General features: G+C 41.4%; 1 protein-coding gene across 4 annotated transcripts in view; it reads right to left on the bottom strand.

Annotated features, from left to right (window-relative positions):
* The window catches only part of CCBE1 (collagen and calcium binding EGF domains 1), a 166,723-nt gene extending 149,926 nt beyond the window's left edge, over positions 1 to 16,797 (bottom strand). For all 4 annotated transcript variants that reach the window (XM_067545473.1, XM_067545472.1, XM_067545470.1 and 1 more), the window contains exons 1-2: positions 16,440 to 16,797; positions 16,151 to 16,231 (exon numbers count right to left, since the gene is read on the bottom strand). In XM_067545473.1, the coding sequence (XP_067401574.1) occupies positions 16,151 to 16,231; positions 16,440 to 16,570 (212 nt within the window). In that variant the 5' untranslated portion in view covers positions 16,571 to 16,797. The remainder of the gene's footprint in view (positions 1 to 16,150; positions 16,232 to 16,439) is intronic.
* Between the last annotated feature and the right edge of the window lie 10,640 nt (positions 16,798 to 27,437).

The raw sequence follows: 27,437 nt of genomic DNA on the forward strand, positions 1-27,437 counted from the left end.
TCATATGTAGGATATATTTAATGTGATCATAACATTCAGCTGAGATGCTAAGGCTCCATGCTACCCTTTGAAAATTATTTAAAATGTACCTGTTAAGGTCATGTACGGTTTTTTTATAAAACAATTGTGAAACAAAGACACTGAACATACTCAACAACTTCTAGTTTACTGCATATTCTGAAAACCTGTCAGCACTCATCAGCAATTCTTGGTTAAAGTGTAGACCTAAATACAGTCTAGCATCAACTGTGCAAGCTGAGTTTATGTCCACTACCTAGAAGAAATAGATCTTCAACCTTCACCTTCAGCGAGACATTAATGAGACTACAGAGCCAAAGTGAACACTGCTGTTTTACAGTGGAGGCTACACACCACTAATTTCCCCATAGAAAAGACTTTTGTCCTTTATACACTTGCTATCCCGAGATGAATATTCTCCTCCACTCCTTGAAGCTTCCCCTTTGGTGTAACTTGTATTTAACTTATAATAAGCCTATTCATTCTCCGACAACAATCCTCTTAAAAAAAATCAAATTATTCCTTTGATTTTGCCTTTCTTGTCTAGTTAAAATATTGCATACACTGTGTTCCCAGGCCACTTAAAAGGAGGGGGGAAGTCTTTTATGTGGATTTATTATTGAACTGCTGTTAATACTGATACAATGAGCATGGTCTTTATTCATGCCACCTAATTTAAATTCCAGTACAAACTTATTAATGGAAATGTATGCATTTAGCTTTCATATTTAAAGAAAATATGTTGCCTAATTGTATCTAAACACTTCATTGTACTCATGTTTCAGTTTTTGAACTATGCTCAGTAATGAAATTCACCGGATAAGATGGATAACCCTGTAATGAGAAGGATTCCTAATGCAGAACTAAGATCTGAGAATACTGTCTGTGACTAAAATCGTTTTTCTATCTGAACTTTAAATAGATCCATCCACAAGGAAATTCAAATTAATTGCTTTTTCTTTTATGCCAATAAGAAACAATCTTCTCAACAAGTCTCCTGAACCATCCATGTGCAGGTACTGTTCTCTCTCTAGTTTGATTACAATTGGAATAACTTAGAAGAGAAAGCAAAGAACAGTAATGGAACTATGTTTACAAATATTATTTTTATAACAGATGCCAATAAATAGTTTGAAAACTAATCAGTTAAAACTCAGGTAAAGAAAATGGGCAATAGAGGAATAAAAATGATAACTAGAAATATGAAGATAGGCAAGCTAACAATGATCACTGTAAAATCTCATTTGAGCTGTGGACCCAATCCTGCAGCCCTTAACGGAAGTAAGTTTTACAGACATTAATAGTTCCATTGACTGTATTGGAATAATTCATGTAAATAAGTAGAATAAGCAATGTAAGCAAAAGTAGCAGGAGCAGACTCTTTACTTGTATCTTGATACGGGCATTAATACCAAATGAGTGCAATACAATCACTGTGATTATAACAAACTCCGAGTGAAATGATACTATGATTGAAGTGTTATCAGTGAAACACAGATGGGGGAAATCATATCTATGTGGAGAAGGTAGAGGAGACAAAAATAAAGGATTAAGCTCACAGTGCTACAAATTTACACGTGAGGCTTGAGTCTATGCTCCCTGAAGTCAGCCACTAAGCTCCTAGCAATGCAGGATCAGGGCCCTGAGAACCACGCAGATAAATATGTGTTTGCAAGACCCGGACACGTAGGGCAGAACCTCGGCTGGTGTAAACTGTCATAGAACTCTATGGACTTTTCCATACGTCTATTGACTGTCCCTCCTCTGCCCCCGCAGTCCTGATACGATTTTAATGGAGCTATGACAATTCACACCAGCTGAGGTTCTATTCCGTAATTTGTGGGGAAGCACTACAAAAGGTTAAACAGAAAACAAAATATAGGAGACACATTGTTATAAGATAATTGCACCTTTTAGTTCAGCTTAAATATTTCTTTTTAAAATAGCTCTTTCTGATTTTGTGGAATGAGAATGAGGACTAACATATTTTCCTTCAGCGGTAGCTAGTGGGTGGTCATCAAAGGATTGCAGAGCTAGTTTGCCTAGCAAAGGCAAATAACACTTAACCCTTTGTTCTCTAACAGCATGGACCAGCAAATCTTCAAATACAGAACAGCAGTCAGCCAGTTTGAGTAAAGGGTGAATGGGCCAATGGAAGTGCCTGTCTGTGATACATTCTCACTACCTCCATGTACAGCAGGGAAGAGACATTTTTCAAGCTGGTAAAGGGGGAGGGAAGAAATGTCAAAGGAAGATGCAGCATTACTAGATATTTTTAATTCCAAGTATAGTGGAGAGTACAGGATTCTTTCCTTAGAAAATATTGTTCTTATAAAACAGATGCTATCTAGAAATATTTTAATTGGAGCTAGTTAGGAAATGAATTCCCCCACCACACACACACTCAAAAATTAGATGAAAACAATTACAAGATTAAATTTCTCTTTCCCATTTCCTGTCTCTATTCATCCCCTTTTCTGCCTGTTTTAGTTCCTGTCTTCTGTTTCTCTTCCTGGTTGTTCCTCTTCTTTATCTTTACCTCTGCCCTTTATCTGTCTTGTCTATTTAGACAATAAACTCATCAGGGCAGGGGTTGTCTATCCAGCACAATGGGACCCTGGTCTCAGTTAGACCCTCTATACACTACAGTAATGCAAATAATTAATAATACCTTGATCACACTACCCCCTTACTTTATTTAAAGCAAGGAATGTGATCAGGTTTTTTTAAAGAGAAAATAGTCTGACCCTAGGGAGTATATATGATACCTAATATAATCTTAAAAGTCATATTCCCTTTGGTGGCCTGTATTTACTACATATTTTGTATCAACCATAGTAGGCCCTTGGGCTACTATTTTGTTGGTCTGGAGTCTCTGGGCTAGACAACATGCCCCGAAAGTCAGTTCATATTTAACCCTATATTCTGTAGATCAAAACCATGATGCAGCGCATCTGTGTTTCATTATCAATCAAACCACCAAGGACAGCACTTATCAAATAGTTCATTGCTCACCAATTTTAAAATTCTGAGAACTCCTTTGATGTGACCATCAAGAACTTCCCGTCTACACGAACAGCTATTTGCCAGACCTCATCCTTTGTAGTAACTCCTGCCTTGATGCTTTATTCACAATAATTACACCAGCTCACAGGAAGATCATAATTATATCAGTCCATTTCAGACTGAATTGACGATATTGAGGGGGAAGTATAAATAGGTGCTTTTATACAAGTAAACTCATATAGGCCTTGATCTTTGCTGTTTCTCTAGAGCTATTAAAACGTATTTATTGGACTTTGGGACTTTTCTCCTCGGTTATTTTGGTGAAACGTCACTGCTGGAGGTAGTAACGGCTTCCGGCTGGGATTTTCAAAGGAGTAGAATTTCAATTGGAATGAAGGACCTTGTTTCCATAGGCTCCTTTGAAAAACCCGCCCTTAGCCTCCATCTGCAACATACTATGATGATTAACATTTGAGGGGGGGGAGGTTAGTAATAAAGGATAAACAAATATTAGCAAAATGAAAGCTTAGGGGCAGAGGGCTACATTAGGAAAGCTACTGGAGTGCCTGGTGCTGAGCTGGGAGGTGATAGAGCTGCACACAACTGGGTGCATTCTTGTTCCTAAAAGGATTGCTAATTTTTCTCCAGCAATAGCTACTGAGCATGTCACTGCCACACTATGAAGCAGCATTAGGGTGACCAGATGTCCTGATTTTATAAGGACAGTCCTGATATTCGGGGCTTTGTCTTATATAGGCACCTATTACCCCCCACCCCCTATCCCGATTTTTCATACTTGCTATCTGGTCACCCTAAGCAGTGTACAGATCCATTGCTCCAAAAGAAAAAAAGTCCGTTGGTAAGACTCCTCCTGTCACGCTGCCTTAGGAAAACGACACAACTTGCATTTTGTACTGCATGATTTAGACTTCTGTGTAGACTTCTGACTGAGCTTATCCTGGAGGGCTGTTGTCCAACATGGACTAGACTTCACAGACACTGTATTAATCCTCTGCTCTTCTTCAGCAGAGTGCACATTTTGACTCCGTTTGTGGTCTTAATGGGTTTCCCAGACAGGCAACCTCTGATCCACAAGATAATCTTTTACCAACAGTTCCTGAAAAAAACTCTCCTCCTGTTCTGTGTAACAAATCTGAAAAATACGTGTAAGTGTTACCACGTGTGAAAATGCTTTTTCTTTGCATTTTATGATTTTGTATATTGCCAATAACCACAATAGCTAAGTGCTTACAGAGAAGATTGGGGGGTGGGGTCTGTTGTTTTTGTGCAGAAAATAACTTTTGGAACATTTATCCAGACTACCATCTACATCCAGCTTTGATGAGCATTGAGAGGAAGGATGGTCCAGTAGTTAGGGCACTAGCCTAAGACTCAAAAAACCTAAGTTCAAGATCCTGCTCTGTCATGCAGGAAGTATGATCTTGGTCATAAGTCACTCAGCCTCTCTATGCCTCAGTTTCTCATCTATAAAAGATATATGGATAACGGTACTTCCTATCCTCACAGGGATGTTGTGAGGATAAATAATAAAAGACTGTGTATCACAGATCCGATAGTAAGGTGGGATGAATATATTAACTAAAGCACACAGATACACCTTAACAGTAGGCATAACATCTTATAAGCAGCAAGTGTATCATCCAAAACTATATGGGCCTCAGTGAAGACTTGCAAGAGATGAAATATAAATGTCAAGTGTATTTAATTGTATTCTAAGACTGCAAACACTCATTTTCATAAACATACCGAGTTAAATTACATGGTGACAGCATGCATATTGTATAGTGTTTTATCAAAATGAGCCTGTGACCAAAGACCTTGGTGTGGGACACACTTTTTAATTAAAAAAAGAAACAACATCCTCAGAGACTGCATTGCTAGTACTCAAGGGCAATTTTAGGCCTCGTCTACACATGTTTTTGTACCAGCATAAGGACGTCGGGTAGGGGTGTGATTCTTTTACTGATATAGTTATACCAATATGACCACTAATGGGGGCCCAGTTATACCAGTGTAAAGGTGTCTTATTCTAACATAGCTTATTCTCTGTCCTGTAGCACCTTTATACTGGTGTAACTGCATCCACAGTAAGGGCTGGTTTACATTTACCTCGCGATTCAGCGGCAGTCGATGGGAGTTACGCAAACTACGCAGAGTAATTTGCATAAATCACATCGACTGCTCTGCTTCCCTTCTGCGCACTGTTTACACTGTGCTGCGCTTCTTGAGGGGGTGGATTTACTCAGTCGACTTCCTGATTGATGGAGTGGGTCTATACTGACCACTCAATCAATCCAGAAAGATTGATCTGGCGGCAGCGAATTTGCCGCCGTCAGTATAAACACAGCCTAAGGGACGGTTGCACTACTTTAGCCATTCCAGTCCAGTTAAAGCAGTACAACTTAAGTGTTTAGACAAGGCCTCAGTCACTAGCTCAAACGTGGCTCCAATCGGTAATGGTGAAAAGCCAACTACCAGAAATTTAGGTACCTTCATAAGATGTGTGCAAGGTGTTGGTTATGTTCCTATTGACAGAGGTCCACATCATAATTCACCAGAACAATTGACACCAATCATTTCCCTTGGTAGTCTCAGCACAGATGTCAAGCCAAGGACTGAATGGGCACAAAACCTCGGTTACTTGGGGTGCTACTTCAAAATAGTAGTGAGGAAAAATGATTGGGTGGCATGGGGAAGTTTATTCCCACTGCCATAGGTTAGTTGTTTTGTGGGAACATTACACGCGTTATTTTCCTATAAACTACCCTTATTCACAAGCCCTAAGTTCTGCCCAAGAATGAGAAGCTAGAGCAAGAAAAATCTGAAAGAAAAGAGAGAAGAAAGAGATGTAGCTATTAGATGCACTTTTGCATTTCGTGAAAGCATGGTTAAACTTCTAGTGCTTGAGAAAGTGCATTGTGCTACTGATTTTAATCAGAATTGCTAAAAGTCAAATTCGGAAAATAGCAAGTCTATTTATGGGCCAAATCCTAAGAGATGCTGAGCACCTGGAATGCCCATCCAAGTCAGTGGGACTCAGTACATCTCAGGATGTGGCCCTATGGTTTTATTATGGTGCCTAGAGGTCCAAAGTTATAAATATGTTGTATGCTTTTGTACATGACAGATGCATTGACATATCTAGTTCTGAAATCCCCATTTTCAAAACGATGACTAAATAATATTTCTTATTCATTTCTAGTCACATCCACAATGTGCTAGGTACAGAGAGTACCAGTGCTATCCCAGAGAGCTAGCAACCCATTGCACTTTAAAGCACATGTAAAGTAAGAACTATTAGTTTATGGAAAAATAAACAATCTTGGCAAAAGTGAAGTTACAGATGTTGTGGCTGTTTACTTTTCTAAAACAAAAACAAAACACAAGTAAAATATAACTAAGAACATCTCATCCTCTTGAATTCCCAGCAAACTTCCAACCGACAGTACACTATCCTACAAGATAACTGGGGCGTATGTATTCTTTTGCCCTAACTGGGTAAGTGTCATTTACAATCTTACATTGCAATGAGAATCAGGGTTATGTTGATTCCAATGAAAGTGACATGAGCAGAGTTTTGGATTAAAAAGACAACAGAAATGGAAATAGTGTCTAGAAAGCAAAAAGAGAGTCCTGAGATAAAATATCACCTTTGCTTTCTCTGGCTGAAAACTTCAAAAATCTATGTAGTCAAATTAAGTAGGAAGCAATGTAACATGCTCTTCAGGGACTCTGGGAATTAAGAATTGAATATAGTCCCACAGGGCATATCAGTGGAAATGCTGCCCTTTGTGGAGCAGTTCAGTTCTAACTTACTTGCAATAACTTTTATCCTTTAAGAATGTGTAAAATGATACAGTCTATAAAAAAATTGGACTTTGCTAGCAATAACAGCATTCAATAAAATAAAAAGAAGTCTTCTTTTAGAATGTGATCTTCAGTTAGCATCACAATTAGATAGTTTATAGGCATACATGTATTTCTGCCTTCTGTTTGAATTATCTTTTTGTTATAAAGTTTAATGTATCCTATTCATGGCAGAATTCAACACCTGCAATACTATATTGACTACTGTTAGATATTTTTAGCTGCCAAACAATTATCAGATAAGAAAACTGACAGTATTCCATAGTGGTACAATCATTATATCCTGTTTAAAAAGCTTGCATGGATTTATTCAAGGGAAATACTGGCTAATCTGATGGATATTGTTAGTACTTAAGAGACTGATAACTTTTGAAACCATCACTCTCTTCAGGTATGATATTACTCATATTTTGAACAAGACTATAATTATTATTTAGCACCTACTTTTAGCACAGCATCATGTTTCACTCAATTGTACCAAATTCTGAGGAGACAACTTATCCATGATAATGATTAGCATGTCTAGAGCACTTTCCTCCCAAGGATCGCAAAGCATTTCACAAACTTTAATTAGTTAAGCCTCATCATTACACCCTATGAAGCAGATACACTGTGCACATTTTACAGATGAGTAAACCAGGACTAACAGGTTTCAGGTATGATTCTGGTCTCATCTGAGTCAATGGCAAAATTCTCATTGACTGTAAAAGCTGGAGGACTAGGCACACACTGAGAATCCAAATTGCCTGTCCTTAGTACATCTATCTATTGGTTGGAACATCTCTTTACTGCCTGAGTGCATATGCACCAATATCAGCACCCATTAGAAAGGAAGAACACAGCACGTTCTGAAATGGATGCCTGTTAAGTTCAGTCATGCAAGTTTAGTGAGCAGTTTGAGTTACAATTTGCAAGAGCAATATAAGATCCAATCCTCTGAGATACCTAGTACCCTCCACTCCTATAAAAATATCTAAACTGGAGGGCACTCAACACCCTATAGCAGATGCTCAAGCGTACAGGCTTGGACTCAAAATAAGTATCTATTGTATTTAGTGGTTTCCATGATCTTGGGACATAAACATTTTCTCTCATTTTTCCATGGTATTAAATATATATTTTGTACTGAACTTCTCTTTTATTCCTCTAGTTTAAATTACTGCATAACTGTAGTGTTTGGCCAACATTTTCTTATCTCTACTAAGCTCCTACATGATCATTTTGAAGCATCGTATCTATTATAAACCAATCTCCATTGTACCATAGAATTTTAATATAATATAATATTTTTCTTTCACTTGAAAAAACAATATGCAGGACTTACTTAGAATCACAGAATCATAGGGTTGATTGTTAGGTTCACTTTGGTTTGTTTTCAAAAAGGACAACTCCAACAAATATTCATACAATTTCCTAGGTTGCCCTCTGATGTCCTTTGGTATGACTGTGGCATTACATTAAATTACAGGCTAAACATCCTGAACTTGAAAATAACCATGAAGTATAATCCTGACCACTGCCAAGTTCTCATGGGAACAGAGCTACATTATCTCATGATAAAGTGGGTGTAGTCTATCCATTTAACCTTGTTTCTTATAGGAACATATAGTTGGTCACCATAGGTGAGAGTAACATACTCTATCCAGTCATGTACCAGATCCCTACTGAGCACGAGAATAATATAGGACACCACTGTGTGACACGAAAATTAATGAAGCAAACGATCCACAAAAACACCTGTATGCAGTGAAAAAAGTTTGGCCAGGTCTTCTAGGACTAAGCCAAGATGTACAAAATGAATGTCTTATCAAATACCAGCCAAGTAACACACACATGTACTTGGGGACAGTGAAGGAACTTTGCTAATAACTGATTGACTTGGCATACCAATTAAATTATTAGGGTCTATTTAAAGGGGCTAAAATGATTAAGCATGCCATATGCAAGTATCTGAGAGAGTGGACACATTACAGTAATTAAAGGCTCAATTTTGGCTTCCTTGCGCTGCCCAAGTTCCCACTAATTTCAGTGGGCGTTCTGGGTGTCTAAGAAATGCAAGATCAAGCCCTGTTTTGTATTACGTGCCTAGCAATGAGCAGAATTTATTGTGTATAGGTACAAAATCTTATTGTTGGTACATGCTACTTTATTTTTTGTTAAAAAAAAAATAAAAATAAGGCTTAAAAATACTGGCCATGCTGAAGCTCCAACTGCTATTCAAATCTGTTCCTCTGTACTCTCACGAAAATAAAGAAAGGCAACATCTAAAAATAAATACAAACCAAACTAAACCAAAGGGCCAGACTCTACACATATATAAAGAAAAAAAAATACATCTAGCTATAGACAAGGTCGCTATGACCACAAGTGAATACCACCAAAATATTCTCTTTGGCGTGGCCCTGCTTTTGGCTCATCTTTACTCATAAGATCACAACCAAGCCACATTGTACCTCAAGCCTTCACTGGCTTGCTCACTATTGGTTTGTGTACCATGCCAGCGCACTGCTAAGAAAACACACTAGCATCAACCTGAAAATATTCATGTATTTTAAATTATTCTGAGGTAGCCTCACAGATTAGCTGGTAACACAATTTACTACCATAGTGGAGCCTCTTACTTCTCTTCATCTCAGACTAGAGGTCAAAGCTCGCACACCACATTGGTACCACTTGCTACTACTGAGCAGTGGTAAAGTCTGATAGGCCTGACAGCCTCCTCTGCACGGTAGGATTAGTGTCATGATGCAGCATCGGACAGATGTTCTCTAAATGGAAAGCAGAGCCCAGAAATGGGGAACCTCACCAACTATGCAGACTTGTCTGACATCCTCACTGCCGTAGGATCAAATGCTGCCCACATTCCAATGTAAGTGGGAGATCTGAGAGAGGTTGGGATGTGGGGCTCTTCTTCCCCGCACAAGCCTGAAGACTGGCAAGAAATTACTGTTTACCACTTCCACTGCTACTGCTACACTGTTGCAAACTCTAACACAGAGGTCCCCAAACTGTGGGACACGCCCCCCTAGCCAGCCCCCATGGGGGAGCAGAGAGGGAGCGCCACCCAGCCCCACTCTGCCCTGAACTCTGCTCCAGGCCCAGCCACAGCCGCTGCCCTGTGCCGCACTGCCTGTCCGTGGTCTTGGCTCCTGGCCTGGCGCCAGACCCCGTCCACAGCCGTGGTCTCGATGCCCAGCCCCCGGCCTCAGCACCCAGCCCCCACCTCATCCCCCAACTGCGGCACCCAGCCACAGTCTCAACGCCTAGCTCCCAGCTGCGGTGCCCAGCCCCCCGCCTCAGCGTACCACAGCCCCACTCCCAGCCTCAGCCCCAGCCCCAACCGTGGCCCACTCCCAGCTCCAGCTGGGCGGGTGGGCACAGATGGGGTAATGGGGTGCAGGGGTCAGAGGGGTGCTGGTGACTACTGCTCTAACATTATTAGGTAATTTACTTAGAGCCCTGGGTCCTGGAGACAAGTGATTACATGGGAATCACAGCATTAATTTGAAAAAAAAAATACGGGGGGGGGGGGCGGGGGGGGGGCGCAGAGGGCATCTTAGCTAGAGCTTTTTCCATCCTGTGAAAAAACTTGAGAGGTTGAAAAAAAAATCCTTCCCACATCGGGATGAAATGCCCAAATTTCAAAATTTTTCATAAAATAAAATTCTGAAAATAAATTCATTTGAGATCAACCAAAACATTTTGTTTTGATAAGATAGAAATGTTTCATTTCAATTTTGACCCTTTTTAATTTTTTTAAAAAAATGTAATATCAAATAAATTCAAACAAAAATTCATTTCAAAACAAACAAAATGAAAATTTTTAATTCCAAAAATGTCAAACAAGGCATTTTTTAAAATTGATTTTCTTCTGTTTTGTTTCTAAACAAAACGTTGTCAAAATCTGTGCTGTGTTATGGAAAATTTCAATTTTGTTGGAATAGCATTTTCTGATGGAAAACTGTTTCAGTGAAAATAATCTAGTAGTGCACAAAAGTTTGAAAACTTGACCAAGTGAGTGCTAAAGGCTCAGAAACTGGAAGGCAAACAAAAAGAACTAAAAAATTATTATTTAAAAAAAATCTCCTGATTTTGAAGGCAATCTATTTTGGCCTGATTCATCATGATTTCTGAAAGTCTGAGACTGGCAATACATTACTACAGATGTGGGCCGTGAAGCCACTGGTATCCATGCAAAGTCTTGCCCTACTACACACACGGAGCAGAAGGACATTGCTATTGTTACATTTGGGATCCCGGGAGCATTTTATCTTCAGGGAGGTCAAATATGCCTCAGTACATGGACCTCACACTGCTCATTCTGCTCCTTCAATCTTGGCTTCCTCCTCCAGTAACTCCACAGTTAGGGTTGCTCTCTCAATAAGACTGTCTCATCTATCTCAGAACTCTGTCTCTGTACCATCAACACTTGAAATCCCACTCAGCAGCCTTCCTTTTCTCCACTGCTTATTACCATCTCTCCGTAAAGATGGTGGTACTGTGTGTTAAGGAATGGTATGCAACAAAAGGCTCTACTGTACCTTTAAAAGGCAAAGCCATGGGGATGGGAGAAAGGGGGGGAGGAAGACAGGAGATTCAGCTGTGGGTTGGGGCAGGAACCAATGAAGAAAAAGGATCAAGTCATGGCACCACCCAACGCTTTCTGGAGTGTGTGATGATATTCTAACACTCTTTGGGGACATCAAAGGCTGGACTGTGGCTTCCCTTTGATTGGTCATCTGCACATATTCTATAACCTCAGTTCTAAAGCCAGAAGAGGTCATCATCTAGTGCGATCATCTAGTCTGACCTTCTGCAAAGCACAGACCATAGAACTTCCCTAAAATAATTCCTAGAGCAGATCTTTTAGAAAAACATCCACTCTTGATTTAAAAATTGTCAATGATGGAGAATCCACCCACAGCCCTTGGTGAATTGTCCCAGTGGTTAATTACTCTTATCGTTATAAATTTACATCTTATTTCCAGTTTGAATTTGTTTAGCTTCAACTTCCAGCTATTGGATCATGTTAAACATTTCTCTGCTAGACTGAAGAGCCCATTAATAAATATTTGTTCCCCATGTAGATATTTATTAACTATAATCAGATCACTCCTTAACCTTCTATTTGTTAAGCTAAATAGATTGAGCTCTTTGAGTCTGTCACTATAAGGCATGTTTTCCAATCCTTTAATCCTTCTCCTGGCTCTTCTCTGAACCCTCTCCAATTCATCAACATCTTTCTTGAACTGTAAGCACCAGAACTGGGGCACAGTATTTCAGCAATGCTTGCACCAGTGTCAAATAGAGACGTAAAATAATCTCTTTGCTCCTACTCAAGATTCCCTTGCATCCCTGCATCCCAGGATCTCATTGGTTCTTCTGGCCATAGCATCACACAGGGAACTCATGATCAGTTGATTATTCACCACAACTCTCAAATCTTTCTCAGAGTCACTGCTTTCCAGGACAGAGACCCCCATATAAATATGACCTCTTTCTTTGTTCCTAGATGTACCCATTTACACTTAGCCATATTAAAATACACATTGTTTGCTTGCTCCCAGTTTACCTAGTGATCCATATCTCTCTGAATAAGTAATCTATCCTCTTCATTATTTACCCCTCTTCCAATTTATGTTATCTGCAAACTTGATCAGTGATGGTTTTATGTTTTTCTTCCACGTGACTCATAAAAATGTTAAATAGTGTAAGACCAAGAACCGATCCCTGCCGGATCCCATTGGAAACACATCCATTAATGACAATTCACTATTTACAATTAGAGGTGAAGCCCTATGAACACCGCAAAGGTACATTTTCAAATAATCTATATATATATATATATATATATATATATATATATATATATATATACACATACATACACACACACACACTAAATAAAAGGCATTGTGAAAAGAAACGCAATCTGTCACTGAAATAAATTTTTAAAAACTCTCCTTTGTTTTCTATCATTTATTGATTTCTTTAATGCCTTTCACTAGCACCAAGGTGCATTTACAGTATCGCATCTCTTTATATGTAATAACAGATCACTTAGCATGCACACCAATGCAGTTGCCTATGGGAGTGGCTATGTAAAGGAAAGTGACTTTCATAAACTAAACATTTGATCTGAGGGAGACTAGATTACTCAGAGGATAATTAGATATTTGTTTGCTTGCTGTTTATGTCCTTTGTCAAAGGCTCTGGGTACATTTATAGCCGTTAGAAACACAATTCAAGTTTTGACAATTTCTTGCAACAACTGGGTATAAAAAGGACATTCCTCAAAATTACAAACATCTAATAAAAAATGGAAACTCAGATCAATAACTACAGGAAGGCCTTTCTTAAAGCATAACATCCTTCCCATGAACTTATCTCAGGCAAAGGCCTAAGTAAATAGATGGATTTATGCACCATACCCTAAAGGTTAAATTCAGGTTCTTTCAGATCAACAGGGAAAGTGAGTTCCACAGTCTAAGACCCCTTCATTAAGAACATCCTGCCAGCATGCCCCAAACATTAAAATCTAAGGGCTGCTAGCTAGGGCATGTCAGCTGATTTTAAAGGCTGCACTAGTTAGTGCATGGCGAGAGGAAGTCTCAGTTATGCAAATTATGCAGGGCTTCATAGATCAATATCATTCCCTTGAATTGCACCCATGTGGAATCTGAAACCTTTCACTTCTAAGACATATGCTAAATCTTGGCACAGATGAAAATCAGCAGCCACCAAAAGCCATAATTATACAATGGTGTTTTCAGGGGTTTGTAATAGACAAGTATCTACAATCAAAAAAAGATGTTTGTTACTCTTGGCACCTTTGCTGGTAGTCACAGCAGAGAGGTCAACAATTAAATGAGCCCAGGGACTGAATTATTCCCTTACCTCTGTAGGTTGTTCCCTTGAGGTTAAGATTAAGACAAATGCTATCAGAGCAACGTTTGGAAGCTTATACTGCTTCTCCCTATACTGTACCTTTCTGTGCATAGAGAAAGGATTTCAGTCTCCAGTACAGACAATCGGGAGCTTCTCAAAAGCATTCAATGTAATTACTTTTTTAAAGTAGTTAACAGCCAAATATTATCTATTATAATCTAGCAAATGTTGCTAGTACAGAGGGGGTTACCTGTTAATTCAACATCACCAGAGCAAGTATTGACAATGCTGTATCCCATTCACTCCACTGATTCATTTCCCTCTAAGTGCTAAGCAGGCACAGCTGCTGAAAGATTTTGCAAGGGAAAATGACAGAGCCAGTCAAATGTTAAACATTTCTTTCTGGCCCTCTTTAGATACAACTTTTATAAACAACACGCAACTGCTAAACCAGCCATTCATCTTCTCGATAGGACTGTCATGAATGTTTACATGTGTACTACAATCAGCTCCCCACAGCCTACACACACAAAATACACACTCTCACCATCACACATCACTCACTGATCACAACAGTCACACAAATGCCATAACACCCCATCCATCATAACACACACAATCAGACCGACATGCATTCTCATACAGATACGCAGCCACTCACAGGACTGAGCCAGGTCTGGGAATCTCACTACATGATGCCTGGTGCAATGCCGAATACTGGGCCACTCTGGCTGGCCCAACAGTATGCTGTACTTGTTTGATGCTGACACTCACTATCACAACACAACAGTCACACAAGTGCCATAATACACCATTAATCACAACACATAAGAGCCATACACGCACGCCAGAAGCAGCAATCACATCTTGGTAACAAGCACACACCCTCACAACACAATAACTACACAATACAACACACAAGGAAACAGTCTATATTCTCATCAAGACAAGCACAGTCACTATCACAATACCACCCACCACCACACCAGTGTCAAACACAGACACCAAAGGAGGCAGTCATGTTGTGGTAACAAGCACACACACTCTCATTACACAGTAACCACACAAAACAATACAACCTATGTGTCTCACATCCACTAGGAGACAGTCATACATGCTCATACAAACAAGCACACACTGACTATCACAACGCAGCGCATCTCACAAACCCAGGAGAAGGTAGTCCCATTCTGGTAACAGATACACAACACAGTGACCATACAACACAAAGCACGGGTATCACATACTTAGGAAGCTGCAGTCCCACGGTGCTGGTAACACACACACAGAGGAGGCGGCAGTCCTGATAATACACAAAGTCTCACAAACATGCACACGCTTCCCGGAGGCGGCAGTCCCACGTGCTAGTAACACACACACACACACACACACAGCGGTGGCAGTGCACTGCCACGTGCTGGTAACACACACAAACACCGGAGACGGCAGTTCCACGTGTTGGTAACACACACACGCGCGCACACAGAGGAGGCAGTGTAGTCCCACGTGCTGGTCACACACAAACAGTCACACACACACACACACCCCTGAGGCGGCAATGCAGTCTCACGCGCTGGTAACACATACACACCCCGGCGCGGCAGTGCTGTCCCACGTGCTGGTAACACACACACACACACACACACACACCCCGCGGCGGCAGAGCAGTCCCACGTGCTGGTAACACACAAACAGTCACACACACACACCCCTGAGGCGGCAATGCAGTCTCACGCGCTGGTAACACATACACACCCCGGCGCGGCAGTGCTGACACACGTGCTGGTAACACACACACACACCCCGCGGCGGCAGAGCAGTCCCACGTGCTGGTGGTAACAAACACACACAGACATACATACCCAGCGGCGGCAGAGCAGTCTCACCCGCCGGTAACACACACACACACCGGCGGCGGCAATGCTGTCCCACGCGCTGGTAACACACATACATATACACACACCGGCGGCGGCAGAGCACTCCCACGTGCCGGTAACACACACACACCGGCGCGGCAGAGCACTCCCACGTGCCGGTAACACACACACACACACAGCGGCGCGGCAGTGCTGTCCCACGCGCTGGTAACACACATACATACACACACACCGGCGGCGGCAGAGCACTCCCACGTGCCGGTAACACACACACACCGGCGCGGCAGTGCTGTCCCACGCGCTGGTAACACACACACACACACACACCGGCGGCGGCAGAGCACTCCCACGTGCCGGTAACACACACACACACACACAGCGGCGCGGCAGTGCTGTCCCACGCGCTGGCTGGTAACACACACGGAGGGAGGGACGGAGGGTCCCGATCCCGGGTCCCGGTCCCGGCCACTCACCTGAAGCAGGTGGCCTGCTCGCCGCTGGCTTTCAGACACGGGTAGCGGGTGGTGACGATCTTGTTCTCGGAACAAAGCTCCCTGCGGGAGAAGCCGGAGAGAAGAGGCGGCTTTAGCCAGAGCCCGAGGCGGGCCGGAGCCGGAGCCGGGACAGCGGCGCTGGGGCTCCCCGGGCTGGGGCTGCCAGGTGCAGCCCGCCGCGTCTCCTGCAGCCCGGAGCTCTCGGCGGCGCGCGGGCTGGGAGCCGGCCCCGGGGAGCCAGCGGAGCCGCGGGCAGCGGGGGACCCACCTGTCGCGCTCCTCGGGCTCCTCCCGGTAGGTCCAGGTGTGCCCCAGAGCCAGCAGCAGCAGCAGCACCGCCAAGCTCCGGGGCAGCCGCCGCCGCCGCCCAGCCCCTCCTGGGCCGCCCTGCAGCACCATCAGGCGGCCTCTCCTTCCGCGCGGCCGCGGCTCCCAGCTCCCTCGGCCTCCTCGCAGAGCAGCGCCGCAGCCCCTGCTGCCTGCCTACCCCGCCCGCCGAGGAGGAGAGCGGCCCCCTGCGGCGGCCAGATGTTACCGGGAGGGGGGGCGGGGAGCAGCGGCCACGGCAGCCAGATGTTCCACAGGGGGCAGCAGGCAGAGGTACCCGGAGGCTGGATGGGGGGCGGGGGTTAGCTATTAAGGCTCGGGGATGAGGCAGATGCTGCGGTAGCCGCCAGATCTTGCAGAGGGGGCAAGCAGGGCAGCTGGGAGGCCAGGGATGAGGCAGAGATGCTGTGATAGCCAGATGTTGTAGGGGGGGGGAGGCAGAGTAGCTAGGGGCTTCAGCAAGAGGTGGATATGGACGAAGGGGAGAAGCTCCCTGCTATGTCCCTGTCCGCAGGCAAGGGCCGAGGCAAGACGCGCTATATTTGTGTGGCTGGGGCTAGCCAGGAGGGGGAGGTGTGTATTTACTGGGGGAGGATCAGTTAAAGTTTGCTAGCGCAGGGGTCTCGCCGTGTTGCTGGAGACGCCTTTCTTACTCGCTGGTGTTACACGCGGGGAAGCAGGGCGGGGAAGGGGGGAGGAGAGAAATCGCCCTTGCTGTGTGTTGTCCCATTTTCATGATTTAAGATCCAGACTTAGCACTGATCTCTACCCGCTCCCGTTTCTGCGCAGCGATCTTACAGAAAACGACACACGTGCGGAGGAGGGCGGGGGCAAGAGAGACAGAGAGAGACTGGTGAAAAAATATAAAAGGTCCCAGAAACTGAAAGACTGAGACACAGAAAACTCAGCAGGATAAATGCTGCTCTAAGCCGTAGGAACGATGGGAGGCTGCGTGTCCGCTGACTGATGCCTTCCAGATTCAAGCCTTATCTTAAATTTCTCTCTCAAAGAGACAGAGTAGCACAGCATCTTTGCTACAAGTGTTGTTTATCCTTGTGTACTGTGACCCCTTCCACACCATTCGCAGCAAGGAGATCAACTGCAGCTGATAAAATAATGCATTAGCCCACTGCCCCATATCAACCTAGCTTTATAGTTAAAAACCCTTTGGGAACAAATACCATAGAGGAACAAACCCGCAAACTGACTGTCCCTTGCAAATTGAGAGGAGAGCTGAGAAATGTTAAAGCACTAGGCGGGCTTGGATATCAGGGGTGCTCTCCACAACCATGAAAAGCTTTTGGACAAATAATATAGTGTTTACACTTACAGCCCTTTCACTTGTAGAGCTCAAAATAATGTACAGGAGAAGTAGCCTTAACCACATTTTACAGATGGAGTATCAGAGGAACAGAGTTTAAGGACCAGACTGAAACCCCTTTACTTCCATGACTAATCCTACTGATCTCACTAGGGTGAGTAAGGCCATATTGTGAATATTGTATGTAAATTGCCCAATAGCATCTAGGAGGTTAGTGGTAGATGGGTTCCCAGAAGGAGAGGCAAAGTGAAAGCACTTAATTTCAGGGCCTTTCAGAAGAACACCAAAACAGAACAACATGGTAGCATTTAATTTCAGAAAGGGGACTGATACAAAAAAAAGAGGAAGTTAAACAAACAGAAATTAAAAGGGACAGTACCAAAAGTGAAATCCCTGCAAGCTGCATGGAAACTTTTTAAAGAAACCATTACAGAGGCTCAATTTAAATATATACCCCAAATTTAAAAACATAGTAAGAGGACCAAAAAGGTGCCACCAGCAAAGCAACGAAGTAAAAAAAACAAAGGCAAAAAGGCATATTTTAAAAAGTGGAAGTTAAATCTTATTGAAGAAAATAGAAAGGAGGATAAACTCTGGCAAGTGAAGTATAGAAATATAATTAGGAAGGTCAAAAAGGATCTGAAGAACAGTTAGGCAAAGACTCAAAAAGTAACAGCACATTTTTTAAAGTACATCAGAAGCAGGAAGCCTGCTAAACAACCATTGGGGCCACTGGATGATCGAGATACTAAAGGAACACTCAAGGAAGATAAGGCTCTTGCAGAGAAACTAAATTAATTCTTTGCATTGGTCTTCACAGCTGAGGAGATTCCCAAACCTGAACCATTCTTTTTAGGTGACAAATCTGAGGAACTGTCTCAGATTAAGGTGTCATTGGAGGAGGTTTTGGAACAAATTGATAAATCAAACAGTAATAAGTCACCAGGACCAGATGGTATCCACCCAAGAGTTCTGAAGGAACTCAAATGTGAAATCGCAGAACTACTAATTGTGGTATGTAACCTATCATTTAAATCAACTTCTGTACTAGGTGACTTGAAGATAGCTAATGTGATGCTAATTTTTTTAAAAAAGCTCTAGAGGCAATCCCAGCAATTACAGGCCAGTAAGTCTAACTTCAGAACCAGGAAAATTGATTGAAACTATAGTAGAGAACAGAATGATCAGAATAGATTAATACAATTTGTTGAGAAACAGTCAACATGGTGTTTGAAAAGGGAAATCATGCCTCACCAATCTACTAGAATTCTCTGAGAGGGTCAACAAGCATGTGGACAAGGCTGATCCAGTGGATATAATGTTCTTAGCTTTTCAGAAAGCTTTTGACAAAGTCCCTCACCAAAGGCTCTTAAGCAAAGTAAGTTGTCTTGGGATAAGAGGGAAGGTCCTCTCTTGGATCAGTAATTGGTTAAAAGATAGGAAACAAAGTGTAGGAATAAATGGTCATTTTTCAGAATGGAGAGAGGTAAATAGTGGTGTCCCCCAAGGGTCTGTAATGGGACCTGTACTGTTCAACATATTCATAAATGATCTGGAAAAAGAGGTAAACAGTGAGATGGTAAAATTTGCAGAGGATACAAAAGTACTAAAGCTAGTTAAGTCCAAAACAGAATGAGAAGAGTTACAAAGGGATCTCACAAAACTGGATGTCTGGGCAACAAAATGGCAGATGAAATTCAATGCTAATAAATGCAAAGTAATGCACATTGGAAAACATAATCTCAACTATACATATAAAATGATGGGGTCTAAATTAGCTGTTACCACTCAAGAAAGAGATCTTGGAGTCCTTGTGGATAGTTCTCTGAAAACATCCACTCAATGTGCAGCAGCAGTCAAAAGAGCTAACAGAATGTTGGGAATCATTAGGAAAAGATAGGTAATGAGACAGAAAATATCATATTGCCTCTTTATAAATCCATGGTACGCCCACATCTTGAATACTGCATGCAGATCTGGTCACCCCATCTCAAAAAAGATATATTGGAATTGGAAAAGGTACAGAAAAGGGCAACTAAAATGATTAGGGGTAAAGAAAAGCTTCCATATGAGAAGAGATTAATAAGACAAACTATTCAGTTTGGAAAAGGGACGACTAAGGGGGGGGGGTATGATAACGGTCTATAGAATCATGGCTGGTGTGGAGAAAGTAAATAAGGAGGTGTTATTTACTCCTCATAACACAAGAACTAGGGGTTACCAAATGAAATTAATAGGTAGCACATTTAAAATGAAAAAAAGAAAGTATTTCTTCACACAACGCACAGTCAACCTGTGGAACTCCTTGCCAGAGGATGTTATGAAGGCCAAGACTATAACCGGGTTCAAACAAGAACTAGATAAGTTCATGGAGGATAGGTCCATCAATGGATATTAGCCAGGATAGGCAGGGATTGCTGTTTGCCAGAGGCTGGGAATGGCCGATGGGATGGATCACTTGATGATTACTTGTTCTATTCATTCCCTCTGAAGCACCTGGCACTGGCCACTGTCAGACAGGATACTGGGCTAGACAAACCATTGGTCTGACCCAGTATGACTGTTGTTATGTAAGTTTCCCCTGAATTGCCAAACAGGCTCTGCTTTGCTATAATAATCTGAGGAGAAAACAGTTTTGTTCTATTACATATATTAGCAAAACTGCTTGAAGGTCCTATTTCACGATTATAAGAGCCTGCTTCTGTATCTCAGTAAAGCATATAGAGTCTTTATTGGCAGATTTTCTGTTTTCACTATTGAGATGTTTTCAGGATTTATTCCATTTTAGTTCCTTATGTATGAAATAAGAAGCAAGCACAGACAAAGCCCAGTCCTACCACGCTGAAGTCAATAAGAATTGTGGGTGTTCCCAGCAAGGTTAAGACCTAAACTTCTCACTCAGCTTCACTTAAATTCTGAGATAACAAGGAACAAAAGACAGGAACCTGGTGTTTGGATTTCAGTGCTTTGTAAGCACCTGTCTCTAAATAATGTTTCTTCCCTTCCTCTCCTGAAGGTGGATAGTATCCAATAACAGAGTTTGAAATGAAGAGAAGCTTGCAGTACTACAAACCATACTCTGACTATCTATGGAGTAACAAAAGAACTATTTTCTAGTGATGCTAATCCAATATTTTTCACAAGCAGTAAAATTCTCCCCCTCTAAATTCTGATTTTTTTTTTTTTAAGTTAAAGAGATGGATCCAAATGGGAGTATGTGGGTCACATCCCCTCCAACCATAATAACCACACTTTAGATAAATTCTAGTCCAGATACAAATTTCATTACTTGGGAAAGTCGGATTTTATTTTTTTCTATAAAAGATACAACAAATAGGCTAAGTGGGACGTACAGATTTTTTGTAAGTCATTACTGTAACTTTTGTAATATATAGGCATTGTAATTCAGTACCTATACTATCTTTATTCTTTTATGTTTATCACCCATTTAGTAGGAGACTACATACATATAAAGTTAAGTATGTGCATTGCATCTTTGCAAGATAAGGGCCTAAAACAAATCCCTCAATTTATGCAAGATTTTAAATATGACCATGATATACAAAACTAAACAACAAAAACAACAAGAGTTTTGTAGCACTTTAAAGACTAACAAATTTAATTTCTGCAGGCATAAGCTTTCGTGGGCTGCAACCCACTTCACGTCTGACGAAATTAAATTTGTTAGTCTTTAAAGTGCTACAGGACTCTTGCTGTTTTTGCTGTATACAGACTAACATGGCTACCCCTCTAAAACTAAACAAGTTTAAGTAAGTTTTGATAACATACAAACACAGGGCTTTTTATTTTTCCAATTAGTAATTTTATTACCAGCTAACACATAAAAGATGTGAGTTTGATCTTTTTGTTTGTCTCATTTTTAATGGACATGCAGCCAGGCCCATTAGAACCACAAGGGTTACATTTTGAAAAGTGTTGAAGTGTGCCATTGGTTAAGAAAACACTGAAGTGCTCTCATTGCTCCAGGCAGGAATGATCTGGAGGTTTGTTTGTTGTTGTTTTTTTTTAATACAGTAAATAGGCACCAAGTGGTTTTTTGGTGTGAGGGATGTGTGTCCTTGCATCGAGGCAGACTTCGTTTTGTTTTGACTTGCACAACTCAAGTATGTATAAAGTTGATAAAGCTGCATATGAAATTTTGGAGCAGTCTCAAAAATGAGATGAGGCATGCAGCATAATAGTGGTGCATATTAACAATTTCCTTGATGTTTTTTATGCAGGAATACAGACATTATTGTGGCCCTATGTGTTTTTATAAGTGATAATATTGATTAAACATAATACAGATTCATGGGTTTTTTTCCTTGGATTTCACAAGTAGTTTGAGTATTTCAGAAACAAGGTTAATCAACTGCACATTAACAAAGAATTCTGGAGCAGGAGGGCACAGCTATCTAGGACATTGCAGCGCAGTGGGGTGAAGTGAAATGTACAAAGACACCATGGTAAGCTCTGACTCATCCAAAATACATCTTTAACATCTATGAAGAAATCACAAGACCTTGAGTTATTATATTATGCTAGTGCCTCCAAGCTTCAGTCAGTGCTCCACTGTGCTAGGCACTGCCTCAATGAATTTGAAATCTTAAGTGATTTGATATATAAAGACAACCTTAAAATATTATTTCCAGTGCACAGGAAGGGTCCTCTCCCCCCACCCAGACACACGCATTAGAAAAAAGCATGAATGTCAAGTCCAGTCTTCCCTGGTTTTGCCAGAAATCTTGGTGGAAGTTTCAAAGATGTGCACCATGCATTTTTGTAGCCCTTTTTTGAGAGTGTGTTGATATTTAACAGAGACATCTTATCCAACAAGTGTTTCCCATGCATGTGAATTAAAAAGGTGCTAAAGAAAAATTTGAAACAGGCTGAATACGAGTCATCCCACCGCCCACCTGGGTTCCATTTGCACCATGTATTTTTGCTGTCATAATCCTCTCATAATCCAGTCATCATTAAAGCCTTCTAGTGAAATCAAGGCAGAACAGATCCGATGTTTAAACTGAATTTGTCCAGATTTGAACATGTGGTTCCAAGGAGTACTCCAGGCTTGAAATTTATACCGCTAAGTTATCCCTCTCTCAGGTAACATGGAAATGGCCATGCTATTTCAGACTAAACTGAATTTGTCCAGATTTGAACATGTGGTTCCAAGGAGTACTCCAGGCTTGAAATTTATACCGCTAAGTTATCCCTCTCTCAGGTAACATGGAAATGGCCATGCTATTTCAGACTAATCGGCCATCTAGTGTAGCATCCCATCTCTGAATGCAGCCAGGACAAGATGCTAGAGAAGGTGCAAGAAGCCCTTCTCCTCTAGTGAATAATTATGCCGTAACCAATCTATGGACTGAGGGAAGTAGTTCATGTCTGACAGAGAGGGAAATAATAAGCAGAAGATTGGAGAGAAGGAGAAATGGCAGAGATAATGACCTGGAATAAGAAAAGGAGAAGGGTTGGGAGGGTAATACAGAGGAGCAGCAAGAGGAAGAATAGAGAGATGAGAAACAGAAGGGAGCAGTGAGGGGGAGGGAGAAGCCATGGGGGAAAGGAAAGCAAAGAGGTGAGTGAGAGACTGACACAGGGGGCCACATTCAGCTCTGATGAAAGCAGATGTGAATTCATTGCATGCAGAGAGGGTAGGGAAAGGAAGTCAGACAGAAGAAGTGGGGAACAACTGGGAGGGGATGACAGAACAGAAGTGAGTTAGGGAAAGAAGTTGAGATGTAGAGGTGGGTGGTGTAGGGTAAGAGCTACAAAAAGGAACAGGAAGCAGAGAGAGGAGTACGTCTGGCAGGGCAAAGTAGTTACCTACCCTATCCATCTCTTTACTTCATCCTTCTCATGTCTTGTCACAAACCAAGACAGTAAGCTCTTGGAAGACGGGACTATTTCTTTTACTTTGCTTTGTATGATAGGACACAATCCCTGACTGGGGCCTCTAGGACTGTACATCAGATAAATATTATCTAAAAACAAATAGGGTAGGCAGAGAAGCAGAGTGGGGAAGGAGCTGTTATGATAATTATTATGGAGCTTAATCAGACTAGGGGACAAGGAACGTTAACCTTTTATCAGACATTTTCATTAGAAATCCTTTAATACTGGTTGAAGGTAGATTCAATTCAATGTGTGTCGTTTTACCTTCATCTTATGGATAGGTAACTTTGGAAAAAGATGCTTCAGAAACATCTATACAAGGGACATCATTCTTTGCCTCTAAAGTCCATCACAGCTACCAAAAGGAAATACATAAGACTGCTTTCTCCCTTTCACAAATAATTAGAGAGCTCATATTAGATTACGAACAAAAATAAATAGCTTTTGAAAATGTCCACTGAAACAATAGCACTGCTGACCAAGCAGAAAATAAGTAAACAGTGGCTCTAATCCACCAAAACCACACAGATACATATATGGCACATGAGAGGACACTAAACATTGCTGACATTTTCTCTGGAGTTAGTTTTGGATTCCATTTTGTTATGAGAGATTAGAGCTGAAGAATGTGAAATCTTTCACAGTTTCCTGGCTATCAGTCACCAATGGCCTCTGAGGTGTGTATATTCTTGTCAGTCCTGGCCTCTTTTGACAAGGGTTTGGCCATCATTCTAAGTTTAGAGACAGCAAAATAAACAGTGCCCTTGTATTTAGTCCTTGCAATTATTAGAACAAGGTCTCTGTGAGGAGGTGTGAAATTTTCAAACTCTTCCTTCCAGTTATGTCATCACTAGAGTAACTGTCACTCTGGCATGCTCATGGCGGCTACAGAGTTTTATCCAAAAGAAAATACAACCCTGGAGGTTCTTGCTCACATGCACAGGACAGAAGTGACGCTACATTTTTAATCAGGAAGGAGTTTTTCTGCCATCTATTCACACAGATCTTGAGAGCCTTACACTGTGTGGTTCCATGAGTAAAGCATAAGAATTGGAATCAAGAAGAGAGCTTATTGAATAATCAGTGTCAAACCAGGAATTTGGCCTTTTTTTTGGTTTGCAAATAACTCACGAACCAGTTTTGATTTCTGTGAATGAACTCTGTTCACAGAACAATACAGATTAAACATGATTAATCTGTGTGTTTGAAAACTGCAAGAAAGATGTACTTGTGATTAAGGCATTGAATGAAGACATAGGAAACCTGGATTCAGTTCCCCATTCTGTCAGACTTCTGGTGTGATCTTGGGCAACTCACTTAATTTCTGTACCTCAGTCCAGTTCTCCACCTTTTGTCCATCTTGTCTATTTAGATTATGCTTTCAAGGGCCAGAAGTATTTCTATTTGCATAACATAATAGAGTCTGCTCTCTGCGGAGGCCTCTAGGTGCTTATGGTAATATAAACTAATATCAGTCCCTTCAATTATTTGTTATTACAATTATTTGGGGTCCTGTGGTGTATTTTCTGCTCCTTGACTGGATGACAAACTTTTTAACAGGAGAGCAACACTTCAATTGGGGGGAATGGATACAAATATATTTCATGACAGTTATAAATAAGGCTCATGCATCGTTTATTCTACTGAAGAATTTCTAATCTAGAAATAGCAATGGCAAGTTAAGTGGACTATTGGGAATATGGAAAATTCTTAGATATAAGTGATATGAGAATTAGGCTCAAATGTTCACTTATAACAAGACAGGCATTGTAACATTGAAGCATACAACATCTGTGTCCACTTCTCAAAAGTTTGGCTTGAATGGTTTCATGAGTTACCTATTTTCTGTGCACACGACATCAGTGTCTCCTATCCCTCAGTATTACTCTACTTTATAGGTTTCCCTGCAACTGTATTTTTAACATTAAAAACACACCCTTTTGTTAAAGCCATCCACTTGTTTTTATGTTACATGATGGGAGGCAAATATGTGACCTTAACCAAGTTTTTATTGTGAACACTCTAAAAGGAGGGTACACCTCAAAACAGACCCGGGGAGTTAATTATTCATGACTGTCATGGTATCTGTCAAGAGGCTAAAAATATTTCCAATATATTCATCCTTAAAGAATGCTTTTGATAAAACCTGCCATCCCAGGTAAAATATTTTACATATATCCATTGATTTTCATTTGTGCACCTCTCAGCATGTCACAGTCTTTAGGCTTAAGATTTTTCAAAAGTGACAAATGATTCTGGGCACCCAGCTTGAGACATCTTAAAAAGGGCCTGGGTTTTCAGAGGGTAGACCTCAGAAAGACTGGATCCCTTTATGGGTCTCAAGTTACACATCCAGAAATTAGGCCCCCAGAACCTAAATTCTTTTAAAAACCTTCAGTTACTTTGGAAAATGTGGACCTAATAAATTAACAAGATCCCAAAACTCAGTGTGAAGTGAAGACGCTGAGCAGCACACCGATATTTCAGTGTTGGAATGTAAGAGAATGACAGAGTCATGTTCAATTTACAAATTTTAATTTCTTGCTTGTCTTTGTTTTACCACCAAAAAAGGAGATTAACACACTACTGTGCTGATTTCATGGTGTTCTTCCAGAGTTGCATAGTCAAAACCTTGCATCACTATTTAACTCCACTGGGAAAGACAGCACTAAGCCACACCTGTGTAACTAGCAGCGATATTATGGCCAGATTGTGGTTTTGAACCAATGTCTGTGTTCTGGGGGGAGGAGAGGGAATGAAGAAGGGTTGAGAGCCCAAGGAGGCATTCTAGCTGTGCACTGCAGCTTGAGGGCCACACACTCACATGTGAATGGACAAAGGCCTAGATCCACAGAGGGACTTGAGTGTTGTGATGCCTAACTTCTAGGCACCTAGGAAACCATTGGAACAACAATGGGATCCACAAATCCTGAGTTAGGTACATAGGCTCCCTGTATGATGGGGAGCGATAGGCACCTAAATATGGGATTCACACAAGAGCAGCATGCTAGACAGGGTCTGGAGTTTAGGTGCCCAAGTCCCTTTGTGGATCTGGGCCAGCGTGTGGGCTCCCCCAGTCATCAAGTCTGGCTGCACCTGTCTTCTTTGGAAGAGCAGCTCCATAAGAAGTCTCTACATCTAAGGACAGAAGATGTTTTTTCCGTCTGCACATAAAAACGGGCAAAGAGATTTAACCCAAATGTAACAAGCCTAAACCTGGGGACTAAGAATAAACATGGGGCATTTAAGCTGAAAATTAGATTTGTTCAGAAAGTTCTAACCATCTAATTTTAATTATAACTTCATGTTGTCTGACCTAAACCCTAAATATTCAATATATTCACCAGCAAGCAAATAATAGTAATGTTTATAGCTCTTCATCTCTAAACAACAGTTTGATTACTCTAGACTGAATGCTGTCTTTCCATCTTAATATGTAAGGTATTCAAACCCCCCCCCGGGTTCTAAATGAGACAGCTGTTACTGGAGTTTACCCATTCTAATCTTCAGTGAAACATATGTGCTCATCATAGAGAGGGACCAAATTCTCCTCAATGACTCTAATTTAATGAAGTATCATACCAGGACAACAGCAGACTATGGCCCTAACTCTACAACATGTGACAGCTCGATTACTCTTTATTTATTTACTCTTCACTCCTTGCAAAAACACTCTCAGCACTCAATCAGATGTAAAAGAAAAGGGTCAGAAGGCGA

The sequence above is a fragment of the Emydura macquarii genome, unplaced genomic scaffold, assembly GCF_026122565.2.
Source record: "Emydura macquarii macquarii isolate MOO-44397 ecotype Brisbane River unplaced genomic scaffold, CSIRO-AGI_Emac_v2 contig_1045, whole genome shotgun sequence".
Classification (NCBI taxonomy): Eukaryota; Metazoa; Chordata; order Testudines; family Chelidae; genus Emydura; species Emydura macquarii.